A 14670-nucleotide genomic window follows, 5' to 3' on the forward strand; every position below is an offset into this window, starting at 1 on the left:
AAACACCCCCAACAAGCAGATCTATCGCCAAGACATATGTACTGCTGCTGCCATGTGAATCGCATGTATTACTATCTATGTGTGACTGGGCTACCATGCCGACCGACTTAAAGCTAGTGGCCTATGACTATGTGAGCCTTGGCTACCACGCAGACCGGTTTCTCCGTTTTCTGATTTGCACAGCACAGCGAGAGCACAAGCTGCACAAGTACATTTCTCTGAACTACACTACCCACAAAGCATTTCACTCTGAACTTACTGTTACAGCCATAGATAGTGATCTTCAGCGTCTCCCGCAACACTGTCATTATTATATTTCATTATTATTATTTTAAATCAGAGAGTTCTACAAATATCTAACCCATGATAAGCATTAAAAAGAGCTCGTAACTTCACCCCGTCTCCATTCAGATTGATGCGCTGCGCACAGCCTGGAGACAGATCTGTTTTGACAGACAAAACACAGATCTGTCATACGCTGGTCAAAAACTCCATTTGAACTTGATTTTCATGTAATGTTAACTGCAAGTATCTAATACAATACCAAACACTGATGATGCAGTGTTTATACATTTAATTTTTTTTCCCCCTTTCTACCTCCCCTGCCAAGAGCAAAGGCACCGAACCCACAACTGCTCCCCGGGTGCCGCAGCAAAAAATGGCTGCCCACTGCTCCGGGTGTGTGTTCACTGATGTCTGTGTTCACTTTGGATGAGATGAATGCAGATGTACACCACTAATTTAACAGAACTGTTTTCCCCTAAGTACTGGAACCTCAAGGGGACCTCTTCTGATGTTCCCTTCATAAAATATTTATACAGTTGTTAACATTTTTATTAAGTCTTGCTTTCTATTTTCTACTCTGCATTTATATATTTTTCTTTTTATATTTCATTGTTTTATTGTGAAGTTAAAGAATTTCAAAAACAAAGAGCAGGTGTGTTTGACAGATTAATAGCATTTGCTGTAGAATTTACTATATATATATATATATATATATATATATATATATATATATATATATATATATATTTTTTTTTTTTTTTTTTTTTTTTTTTAAAAAACTCTGTGTAATGCATTTACTGGGGTCATGGTGACATCTTGGGCCACATGTAGACATGAAGGACAATAATTTCGGTATCTGTGGTGTTTCTCCTGCATTCTGTGAACATTTTGCATAGTGCAACAAATACATACATAGGCCTAACTTTGTAATAGAAATAGCTTCTGACTGGAATGCAGGTTTAGCAACCCACAGCTTTTTCAATTGGAGGTCCTCCATCAGATCAAACAGTGTGCTTTGAACAAACTACAAGTCATCAGTTCCAGTCTGTTCTACAGCGAAAGAAAAGACAATATTTCAGAAGTGGGTCCGAATGACTTTACGTAGGAGATGTTTGCTTTTGGGGAGCGGTTTGTGCAAGGATTATTGCCTTTTTCAATCAATCAATCAAAATTTATTTGTATAGCACTTTCAACACCATAACAATGGACCAAAGTGCTTTACATGGTAAAAATCATTATACAAGTCATAAAAAGTATAATCATAAAATACTTCGAATTTTAAATTCAAGTGTAAGCTGGATGTTTGGTGAAGCAGGATCTCTAAACCTTTGCTGACAATATATTTTATCCCACAACTTTTTTCCCCCTCTCGTACATACCCACACCCCGAATACATTTAGCTGAAAAGACCAGCAGACCTATTTAATGAACTTTACTGGGACCGATTCGCTCCCATCTAGCTGCGTTTCTTCCATTAAAAACCTGCCTAATGGTTCTCAGGTATCAAACATATTGCTAGTTTTTGCTTGCATGGGTGTCTTAAAGTAGTAGTTGCGTTTCTGACAGCATGGAAAGGGCGTTTTTAGAGACTACTTTAATATTCAAGAATATCCCAAGAAGACTCTTCAGTGCAGTAGCATAACTATCATCTCATTTCGAAGTGCATTCCTTCAAGCTCTGCTTTCAAACACGAGAGATAGAGAGAGAGATTTCTCAACAATCACTTATTTCTTCAACGCACAATATCTCACAATCACTTCTTCAACACGCACAATATCACAACACCACATTTCATGCAATCTTTTTTTCTTTCTTTGAAGAGTCACAAACTGAGAGTTTTTGAAGACTCGCGGTAACCTGCCACACCTGCGTTCAATTAGGCTACTAGCCCTTTCCACATCAGATCAGCCCATAAGTGAATTGTACGCCCCCAAAACACCAGGAAAGGGTAGACAGAGAGAGAAAATTTGTTTGCATATAAAATACATAAATTGGGCAGAGATAACACTGTTTCCAGTTATCGAAAGCAAGCATATGTTTGTGTGACATACATTTATTACAAACACAGTGCAGCATCACTACATTATGTTACATTATTATTCATCATGTTTGTAAGACGTCTTCATATTCTCTGTAAGTTTTGTACTTGGTTGTGTTAATATGCTTGTTGACGTTATTTATTTATTTTTATTTAATGCCACAGGAGCAAGAAATATTACATAATTAACAACATTAACTTTTAGACAAAAAGTTACATTCATTTCGGTGCTTTGAAAACATAAAAAGCGCGTTTGTTTCTACTTTGCTCCAAAGGATTATTTAAAGTCATTTATAAAATAATTTGGTTTTCAAAGAGCCCAACCTCTTCTTATATATTTAAGTTTCTAATAAAAATAAAATTGCATAATGTATTGTTTTTTTAAAGTTACAATATGTCATTCTGAAAAGCACATGAAAAATATACGTTTCTATTATTCGTCCCTGTTTTAATGTTAATATAGGTTAGCGATAGTGTCCTAGCAGCGTGTATTCCTGTTACGTCACCGACGGGTGGCGGTGATTGGCTGCGGAGCGCAGATAACCACGCCCACCCTCGCGGCACGCTTGTGGTCTCTGAACGCACAGAGGCAGCAGCAGAAATGATGGAAGTTTGATCTTGTAAGCAGTGAACTTGTTCATTTTAAACGTGGCATGAACGGCAAAACGGAGAGATTGCAACTTTAAGGAAACCAAGCAAGAGATATGGTGGACAAAATACACGGGGTTGACTTTTCCAAGAAACATTTTGGGACGACAGCCAATGGTATGATGTTTTTCTTTTAATTCAGTTAAATTAAATTTTATTATAATGGTGATTGTTATGTAATTTGATTCACTGAGTTTAATACCCATAACAGATAACTTCCTTTTGCTGCTAATTTAAAATGATCTCATTCCCAATAATTTTGGCTATTCAATGTAGCCTACCACTTACAGTATTTACAGTAGGGAAGATGAAGTCTTATGTTTCCTTCTTTTTTTCTGTTTTCGGTGAGAAATAAATACAGAAGGAGAGATTTTAGGAGGAGAGGAGTCAACAACAGGAAAGTTTTTATTTGGACATGGGTCACTGGTCTTTAAGTGCTTGTAAAATGTGAACTTTTGAACTTGGGGAAACCTGCACCCCCCACCCAGCAAACTCTAGAATCATTTAGGAATTTGAGGCCACAACCTGGTCATTACAGCTTTATCTAAACAGCCTCCTTATCTTGTACCACCACCCAGAAAATTCTGAATTAAGCCTTAAACAACTTTTTATTTATTTATTTTTCAGTTGCATTCAAAGAGAATGGCCTGAATTTTTAATAAGGAATTCCTATATATATATACATATATATGCATTGATCAGAATTATTGTCTGATCAATGCGGTTCTAGATAATTAACGATTTCAAATAATCTATTTGCATATGTTACACCAAATTGCATCAGGATTGTCAAATAGTTACAAGCGTGTCTGTGATTTAAAAAATATGCCAACTAACAAGCTGAACATTTTTTATTTATTTATTTATTTTTTCTGGGGGAGAAGTTGAGGTTTTTGGAGAGCGAAAATTAGCCTGTGAGAATTGAATGAGCTGTTTCTCTCTGTCCTTCAAACCCCCAACCATAAAGCCATTCTTCCTTCTAACTGCATTAAATGTCCCAGGAGACCCCAGATGTCAAATACAGTGGCGTCAGTCGGGTCACTTGTTCTTATTCTCTAAGGTTTGTAAACAGCCAATCAATATAGGCATTCAAACCAGTCTTTACAAATTAAGACCTCTATCACAATATAGCATTTATATAGTAAGTATCTTCACTGTCTTTGTTTGATAAAGTACAAATTTGCTTGGAATCTAGATCCAGGTGGTTCATAATTGCACGTGATGTAACAGGTAGCCATACATTAAAATATCCTTGCCCCCATAGTCTTTTTGTTTTCTAATCTAAATGAAATCAGTGTTTTACTCCACAACCCAGCAACTGCAGCATGAGGTAGAGATGGGACGGGTTTCTTATCGACACCTTGCGATAATTGGCATAGATAGGAGAAATTAGAGCCATAAAATTCAGTTGTTTGATCTCAGAGAGCTGTCTGATGAACTTTTGCCCGAAGGCAGAAGGAAAGAGCATCTTACTGGGTCATGTTGTTTAGACTGCAACATAATGCCAGGAAGCTGAGGTGATATGCAGAGCCATTGCTATGCTAATGGACCCTTTTAATGTCACACAGCCCAAGATCAGTCGCCTTCCACCTTTGGCTTGTATTGAAGGGTGAAGGCTAACCTCTCATGTGGCTCGTGGTCAGATGTGGTTTATATATGTGTATGTGTGTATATATATATATATATATATATATATATATATATATGTTTATATATATTTATATATATTTATATATATTTATATATATATTTCTATATATTTATATATATATATATATATATATATATATATATATATATATATATATATATATATATTATATATATATTATATATATATATTATTTATATATATATATATATTTATTATATAATATATATATATATTTATATATATTATATATATTTTATATATATATATATATATATATTTATATATATATATATATATATATATATCTATATATATATATATATATATTTATATATATTTTATATATATTTATTTATTTATATTTATTTATATATTTATATTAAATTTATTTATTATATTTATTTATTTATATATCTTTTATATATTGTATATATATTATATATATTTATATATATATTCTATATGTCCTATATTTAAAAAGTAGTTTCATAGCTCTTTTTGTATGTCTGTTTTGTTGTGTGTATGAGACACATTCTGTGTCTACATTTATAACTGTATGCAAACTGTATATAATTTTACAATTTTCTCAATGCAGGTTTCTGTGGTGATCTATTGGATGCAGAGGAGCAAGGTAAGGTCAATTTATTTTTAAACAAAGAATTTGTTTTTATTTTAAATGAAGAAGTGTGGGTTAGATCAAACTATAGTTAATTTTATTTGGAATAATTTACTTTTGCTATGCTCAGTTTTAATAAAGAGCATTAAAAGGAATTTTCGAAATTAAGAAATATCACTATTTGATGCCTGTGTGGCTGTCAAGCTAACCCAGGTTATAATGTGTCAACATCAAATGTCCACCAGGGGGCTTCCTATCATCTCCAATCCATGGCTTTGCACTGTGGCTCAACAAACAAAATGTTGCTTAACATGTATTTGTGCAGGTATAAATGTTGTGTTGTGTTTTAATTTGTGTTTACCATACTTTTAATTGCTAAATTTGCTGAGCGAAATGCAATGACACATCCTCCAATCCAATTCAGTCAAGTCTGTAAACCAGTGCTGTGTCCGAAATCAAAAGAAGCTATTTTGTTTCAAGCTGTAACATTACATAAATTGATAAAAAAAATTGATCAAACCTCAGGATTGTGAGATATTATTACTAGTGAGGAGTACATCTGACCAGCATCTTACACAATTGAATGCAACCAAAGATTTGATATGAACGTGCTTCTGTATATCACTTTAGGAAGGCAGCATTTTTCTGCTTTCAGACTGAGCTTGGAATTTCGTGTTGCATTCCAGGATTGTGTATTCTAGTTTTGACCTCTGACCTTTGCTGTGATCATTTGGCTGGCTCCATGAATAATAATACACTCATACTGACTGTCCAGTGAGATTGCTTGGATAACATTCTTCACAGTGTATTGATTGGTTATTTCTATATGTGAATTTCAGTACGTAAATTTGCCTCCTGAAATCACTGTGATTGGAACATGATGAACATGGTATCAGTGCAAACTCAAATTTAAAGTTTGGTTTTGTATATTAGATGCCAGTTTTTTTTATATTATGCCAACATGCTAAATAGCTGATTATCCTATTTTAATGTGTTTGTAATAGTTTCAGAAACTAAACTATAGTAAATTATATCCGAAATCAGAATTGTCTTTTTAATGTGAACCAGCAGCGTTACATATTTTAATTTTAGCCCACTAACTTTGGTTGAGTTTCCTAAAAGTGGGTGAATTGATTGTTTTCACAGATCTCTTTGTGTCCAGGTTCATCTCAAGTACATTTCTTCCTCTTTTAGTGTTTGTCATTCTCTACAGACTCTATTGCTCTCTGTCTTTCCTCATCCTTCTGCTTTTCTCTGTTTGTACGCTGCGGTGCCAGGTGGCGGCTGTAAGAGGAAAGGGTCATTTTCAGTTCAGCCATTGCTGACCTCTGTGTGACTGCTTCACGTAAACCTCTGGGAAGCTGTGATGAGGGAAAAGCACCATGAGGGACCTGTTGAAGCAGCACACCAGAGAAAGAAAGGGCTATTGTTACTGAGGGCTGTGATTGAGTTATGAGGTAAAGCATGATGGGCTGTACATGTAAGGGTGAAATGGGTACGTTAGCACTGCACTCTAACAGGTTACTTTTTTACATATTTTATGTCTGCATTTTTTTTTTCTGTATCAAATTTATATCGTCTTTAACCATAAAGATGCCAATCCAGTTGATCACTACCAATACTGATTACTCAAAGCCACAAACGTTATGCACAAGATTGACTCATGCATTTAACAGTCCACTGGGAAACAAAGTCATGGTTATAGCTTCCCAGACTTTTACAATAAATGCTTCAGTGGAAAAAAATGTGTTGGAAATTCTATGTAAAAAGACATATTCTGAATACTTAACCTTTTTTGGCTGGTTTATGAAAGTGTGAATACTCGAATAACTATTTCAATAAATTATGAATATGTGTGGTGTCACATAGCGACTTATGGGAATGTTCTATTGATTTTCACCATAAATTATATAATTCATAGTTTTACTTGCAAAAAACATTAAGTATTTTATAGCAATGTCAAACCATTTACATTTAAAGTTGACAGTACAGTAATAATTCAGTTACCTTATTAACAGGGTTTTTACTGTAGCATTTTAACAGTATATTGTTTCGAAAAACTTTTTTACCCTTTTCAAGGTATAAATTAAAATGACACTAAAATGTGTTTTATCACCTAAAACCACCCTGTACACTAAACTTATCACCACTCAACAATATAAAAACTAAATAGAAAGACAATTGCACAGTAACATTTATTTTAATTGCAATATACTGTATATTGCATTAGCCATATTGATATGGTAGTACTTGAGGTGTTAAATAATGTTTTTTTTTTTTTTTTTTTTTTTTTTTTTCTCATTGTACATCCCCCTTCATTCTGGCAAGTATGAAATCCAAATCCAGTTGCAAAGTAAACACACTCTGTGTGTGTGTGTGTGTGTGTGTGTGTGTGCATGTGTGTTTTGCAGGCTAAGTTCAGCATTAGTTTCAGTGTTAATAGAGTTGTGTAGGGCCTAAACCCCAAATAAAAGAAAAGCACTGCCCTTAATCTGAGCAACCTGTCAACTTCTTGATCCATCCCTCTGGTTTCCATGGATACTCCAGCTCCCCGTCCAATCCCCAGTGTGTGTGGCTGGCGTGACCAATGGGATTAAGGGGAAAGGGGGCCAGTCAGCACGCAGGGTGCTGTGTTAAAGCCGGGGAGGCATCAAATGTTTTTGTTTGGATTTGTGGAGAGGGTCGCCACACTCGCTGTTGGGATGTTGTGTCTGGCACAAGGGTTGTTGTGTGACCTGTGTGTGCAAAGGAACACACACACACACATACTTGCATTTGTGGTTTACTGGGACTGGGACTCTCCATAGGCGTAATGGTTTTTATACTGCACAAACTGTATTTTCTATCACCCTACACCAACCCTACACCTAAACCTACCCCTTACAGAAAACTACTGGCAATTTTTGAATTTCATAAAACACCGTTTGGTATGTTTTTATTTTATTATTTTTGTTTTTTACGAGGACACAGGAAGTGTCCTCATAAACCATGTTTATGTTGTAGTACCCATGTCATTATACACATTTGTGTCCTCATATATACCAGTGCACACACACACTCGCTCTGTTTCTTTATTTGTGGCAAGTATCACCTATACACTGACAATTTTTCTACACTATTTTTTTTTCAGTCAGAAATTGATAATAAATTTCACAAACAATTACTATTGAAATTGTTTTCTGAAATTCTGAAGCAGAAAAACTGAAATAGTTTTATTTTTTACTTTATTTCAGGTGAGGAAGTAACTATAATAACCCATGTATGGAGTTATTTTATTAATATTGATGTATTAAAGTTTAGTAATATTTTGAATTCAGTTTTATTTTAATATTTTCTGTTTTCATTTTAATGTTTTAGTTTTAAACTAATTTTATTTAATTTTTGTTTTAAAGGGGTCGTATGATGCTTTTTTAAAGATTATTATTTTGTGTATTTGGTGTAACAGAATATGTTGACATGCTTTAATTTTCAAAAAACTCATTATTTTTCAAATACTGTACATTATTGTAGGTCCTCTATGCCCTGTCTCTCTCAAACGCGTCGTTTTCTACAAAGTCCCTCCTTCTGACAAGCACAGTCTGCTCTGATTGGCCAACTAACCCAGTGCATTGTGATTGGCCGAACACCGCAAGCACTTGTCAGAAATGTAACGCCCCTTTCCATAATCATGAGCTTTATCTTTCAAAATAAATGTAAAGAAAGTTAATAATGTCCTTAGTTTTACCATCAGTTCAAGCCTGAAAGAGGAACAGAGTCGCGTGACAGACACCGTGATACACAAGCCACAGACGGTCAAGACAGCTGACTTCACTGTGTGACCCTGTCTCTCTCTCTCTCTCTCTCTCTCTCTCTCTCTCTCTCACACACACACACACACACACACACGCGCACACACACACACACGACGCGCAAAACTCTGCATTTGAACAGTCAATAGCAAATACTTAAACTAATAACAAAACATTCTTACAGTAGCTGATTCAGAAGCGCCAGATTGTCTTCGCAAAGTCAGAATGACCTCCTCTCCTAGGTTCACGAAACGGTCGTCCATAAAATCTGTTGCTGTTCTGTTGTAAGTAATCTTAAAGCTTCCTCAATGCATCTGCTTTCGGAAGGCCAAATAAAGTGCTTTTGCTTTCACCTAGCAACACACAGCATCTCCCTGACATGACTGCTTCAACACTGACTGCGGTTACTTAAACCACGCCGCCTTTCTTTGCGTGAACATTTGGGCGGCATTACGCAAATATTTCCACATAGTGATGTAGAGATGTGGGGGCGTGTTCAAACAAGCCGTTTTAGGGGGGTGTGGTTGACTCTTAACTTTGATAAAGAATATCTCTTTGGGTTTGAGACTTTAGTCTTTGCAACTTTACAGATCTTCTTTATGCACCAAGAGCTTGTAACACTCCAAAGAGAAAGGAAAAATTGAAATCGCATCATATGACCCCTTTAATGTTTTAGTAGTGTTAATGGTTTTTTTATTTATTTTATGTTTAATATGTCAGAATACATTTCATTAGTTTGTGTTTTTTATTTATTTTTACACTTAAACTATATGAAAATTAGAAATGTTTTCTTGGCAACTGGCTTAAATAAATTATCAGTTCAAATGTTGTGGTTAACTTTGGTTTCAATTAACTACAGTAACATTTATATCATTTCTATAAGTGAAGTGTGACGTGACGTGTAGCCAAGTATGGTGTCCCATACTCAGAATTTGTGCTCTACATTTAACCCATCCAAGTGCACACACACAGCAGTGAGTAGTGAACGCACACACACACATCTTGAACACACACCCAGAGGTGTGGGGTGATGTTTGCTGATGTTCGGAGTTTGTGGTTTTGGGTTATGTGAGTTGCTCAAGGGTCTCACCTCAAGGGCCACGAAATGCTCTAACCATTTGGCCTAGATAAATGAATTCAGTTTGATTTCATGTGTAAAACTGTATGCTAATAAGAATAAAACTTTCACCTTTTTATAAATGCTAACCACTTGTGTAACCTTTGTATCTCTCAATCACATGCAGCTGTATATAATGGACTTATTCTAAATATATGGGCACCTGACAATAATTATGAGCAGTTTGCTAGATTACGGGGTGACATATGTTACCCACTGACACATCTTACCTCAATTTCTCCTTGTACTCTAGACACAAAGTCAGTGTTTAATTTAGTTTTAGTTATTTGAGCAGATGCAGTTTTTGTGGGTTTTATTGTTATGCTGTTGTTGAGGCAAACACAAGGGGTCAGTACAGAGCAGCGGGCTGAATATAAAGGGCTTTTGCACCTCATGTGCCCTCGATGAACTCAGCACCCAGATGCAGACAGTAGGCTCCGTTCCAACACATGCTTCTCCGCTGTCCTCACATAACAGTGCCAAACACATACCTTCCCTCTCTCTTCTTCTCTCTCAAACACCATTTCTTGCTTTCCCCATTTAACTTTCTTATCTATTTTCAAAAGTTGGCTGGAGGTGCATTTTTAATTTAAAGTTTCCTTACAACGTTTTGGGTTGTTTTATGAAACATGTCTTTTCTAGATTGATAAGGTGATTTTTTTTTAATAATAATAATAATAATAATAATAATAATAGTAATAATAATAATAATAATGTTTGTTTTATTTATTATATCTTTTTTATGATGATGATTCGATTTATAAAGTTAGATAAACAAATGGACAAATAAGCAAACATAACGAAACTAAAGTTCAAAGACCAAGAGCTGAAGAATAATATTCAGAAAAAAAAGTTTTTATTTTATATAATTTTAAACATTCGAACAGACATTTAATGTTTAAGCATTAATAATTAGCATTTTGCTTAAGCTATAATATGAACTAGCCTAAAATATACATTTAATATGCATTGGGATATAGTTATGCCTTCAGTAAGGTAACGAGGTTGACCGATTTATTTAGTCTTTACACAGGCCTTGTTTCAATTGTAAGCTAGTGAAACTACGAAACGCTACAAAGAGAGAACGTAATTTTGATATTTCTCTATATATCCACTTATCAGTTGTAAATGATTTACAAAGACAGCTAGTGGATTTTGTAGAAATAGGAGCATTTTACAGTAAAATTGTAACAAAACATTATATTAAGTGATTAAAAGAGGAGATTTTGCTTAAAGGAAGGATGATGTCATTAAGAATGATTTTTTTTTTTTTTTTTTTTAATTATGGTAAATATATAGAGAAATTAAAAGTACCTCTAATAATGTATTTTCAACCAAAACTTAAAATTAAATTAAATTAAATTAATTAAAATGTACACATTTACTAAGACAGCAAGGAGGGCAAAAATAAAGGCCACCCATATGACCAAAATAATAATAAAAATGAAATAAAAATTTATATTGTTACTAAATTTTTTTTATTTGATTTTATAAATATGTCTGAAATATTATCACATCTTGGAATTCAAAACTCAGTTTTATTTGCTCGCAATATGATTTGGTATGATGAGAGAAATGGAGAAATACTAAACAGAAGCATTTTCACTAGTGATCTCAGACCCCATTGTGTGTTTCCTTTCAGAATATAGGAAGAGCTAGTTCTCAGTTTGTTGGAAGCAATGTTACTTTCTTTTTATGCTTGATGCATCTTTTGCTTGTCGTGTTTGACTGGGGGTCAGGCTGCATCCAGAAATGGGTCAGACTGTTCTCCTGTCACTTCCTGTAGCATCAGTGCGTTCAGTGAGGGAGAAGGGAATGTAACTAGCATGAGTCACTGATTTATGTGACAGACCCACACACTCGCATTTCCTCTCTGTGTTACGTAGCCTGCCGTGTGATTATCTAATTAACCCGTATCATAGTCAAGCTATCTGAAACAGAAGCCCGATATGTAATTAAACAAAACAGATTTTCATGCTTCATGCTGCCCCACATTGTGTAAATTGACTATTCTGCTTACATAAAATGCTAAATAAATTTGGCAATTATGCCGTTTATGTGCAGTTCACATCCATATTTAGTGATCTGGACTGAAAATGCAGCAAATGTGCACACACACACACACACACACACACACACACACACACACACACATATATATATATATAAAGAATGCTATATATCTCAAAAAAAGCACTTAAGTAATTACATGTAACATAAGTTTCATCTATAATACATTTTAATTTGATTGGAAATAATATGCAGTCTGAAAACATTTACATTCAGTTCACACTTAAGTATATTCTTTTAAAGTATATTATAACTTTTTCCCACAAGGGTATTGTGGTGTTCCACAGAACATCATTCCTCTGCACATTTATGTGTTCATAGAGAGGTAACAATGGCTGGTATGTAAATGAATAGTTCTTTTTTTTTTATCTTTACTTAATTTTTTAAGACCAATCTGAATGTTTATGTTTGTTTCATTGTTTATATAATTGAATAACATGGTATGTTATTTTTTGTTATTTTTTCTGTTCGGTTTAATTTCAGATTATTAAGGAATTTTTTTTAAAAAATGAATGTTTTTTCATCCTTTTTTATTTTAATCCTGCTTTGCCCATTGGTTGTAATTACATGGAAAAGAGTGACTAGCACAGTCTTCTGAATTTTTCCTTCTGTTCCACAAAAAAAAAAAGAAAGTCATACAGGGTGGAAAGACATGAAGGTGAACCAATGATGACAAAATGTTCATTTCTGGATGAACTCACTATAACTAAGACCAATTTTAACTAAAGACCAATTTATGGTTGAAAAAACCAAGTCCAAGAAACAGGCCCAGACTGTGGTCAGTGCACTCTCTCCAGACTTCGCTTGTTTGCATGCTGTGGGTTTTAATGCTATTATAGTCCTGTGAGTCAGTTCTCTCTCAGAGTCACAGCAGAGTGCCAGTTTGGTCTGGTCACCACAGTAAAATCTCCATATGGGCAGCAGAGACACGAACCCAGCCGTATTCCTCCTTCAGACACTTTCCACTGTAAAAGACAAATAGAGAAAAGAAAGAGCGAGGGGGAAAAAAAAAATAAGACGAAAGCTTGGTTTAGGCTGACTGGAAAATGTCAATGTGTTAGAAATTTCCCAGCACGTAAAGCAAACTAAACAGGGCAATTACGCTGGGATTGTTTCCAGATGATTCTATCTCTTCCTGCTGAAAAAAAGGGGAAACAATCCTTTCAAGAACTGAGTGGGCTTGGTGTTTTTCTGTTCGCTTGTGCAGGAAGGTCAACATACATGAGTGTGAAAAAGGTGTTGCTTAGCTCCTCAGTGGTAACTGTTGTATTTTTATACATTCATTTATTTATGCAATTTGGGGTTTTGTGCTGAGCTGTGATCTATTTTAGGCCAGATTTATTTTAGCATGATGATGCTGAGAAGTCTGGACCGGGTTTAGAGGTCAGCCAAAGCACTACCCAGCAATCCACCGACCAGACAATAGTACTGTTTAGTAACGGAGCACACCGAATACACTGAGAACTATTATATGAATTTGAATCGGTCCTGTGTTTGGTTGCACACAAAGGAAAAGTCAGTATGTTTAAAGAAGTCTTTTACAAAAAGAGCAAGTTTGTGCACATGTTGTGACATGTTTCCTGTGGCGTTCATTGAGGAAATGCAAATTCAAATCCGGCTCGAAACATTTTCTCATTCTGATATTTCTTTTCTGAAGATCTTGTGAAGGTTCTTGAAGAACTATGTTATTGCTGAAGTGTCTGAAGTGCATTTTGTTTTGCTGGAGTTTGTTGTGTTAGGAATAGAAATAATGGTGTGATTAGCAGTGTCATTTTAGTATTATTTATATACTATTATAGTTTTTATTAATATTTTGAATGGACTTTTATTTTATTTCATATTTAGTTTTTTTTATTTTAAAATTTCCCCATTTTTATTTAATTATTATAAGTTTAATTTATTTAATTATTTAAGTTTAATGTATTTTTATTTCAAGTTTATTTAAATTTTATTTTTTACTTATTTTGGTTAGTTGCCGAGGCAACATTTCTCATTTTTATTTAGGTTAGGTTTTTCATGTAATATTTATTTGAATTTTAGTTGACACAAATGGTTTTAATAGTTTTAGTTAACAATAATAACCCTGGTGATGAGGAAAATCAGGACCAGGAAATGTTGCGAGCCAGGTTCAAACATGTTTTTCTTGAATGATAACAATCTTAGATTTTCGCATTTTCTAAAGTGGATATGAGTGATGTTTGCTTGCTAGGGCATTGTGGGTGGTTGCGAGGGTGTTCCTGTGTGGTTCCTAAGGTGTCTCAAATGATTTATGAGTATGATATGAATATCCAGGGTTTTTATGGTGTTTTCACCACTCAGTTTATCCATATTCACAACGATCCAGACCAGATCTGCGAGTGATGCGGTGCAGAAGTGGAACATGGAGTGCATTGGTGGGACTTCGCCTCAGGGAAAGCAAGGTTTTATGGAAACTGGAACATTTGTGTTTGCTTG

At 34.6% G+C, this 14670-nt stretch overlaps 1 protein-coding gene across 1 annotated transcript in view; it reads left to right on the plus strand.

Moving 5' to 3' along the window:
• The first annotated feature begins 2894 nt into the window (after nucleotides 1-2894).
• Nucleotides 2895-14670, plus strand: part of LOC109073542 (nuclear receptor subfamily 6 group A member 1-A-like) — a 92305-nt gene continuing 80529 nt past the window's right edge. The window contains exons 1-2 of the mRNA XM_042762714.1: nucleotides 2895-3088; nucleotides 5221-5256. Of these exons, the coding sequence (XP_042618648.1) occupies nucleotides 3028-3088; nucleotides 5221-5256 (97 nt within the window). The 5' untranslated portion in view covers nucleotides 2895-3027. The remainder of the gene's footprint in view (nucleotides 3089-5220; nucleotides 5257-14670) is intronic.

Source organism: Cyprinus carpio, chromosome A8, assembly GCF_018340385.1.
Source record: "Cyprinus carpio isolate SPL01 chromosome A8, ASM1834038v1, whole genome shotgun sequence".
Classification (NCBI taxonomy): domain Eukaryota; kingdom Metazoa; phylum Chordata; class Actinopteri; order Cypriniformes; family Cyprinidae; genus Cyprinus; species Cyprinus carpio.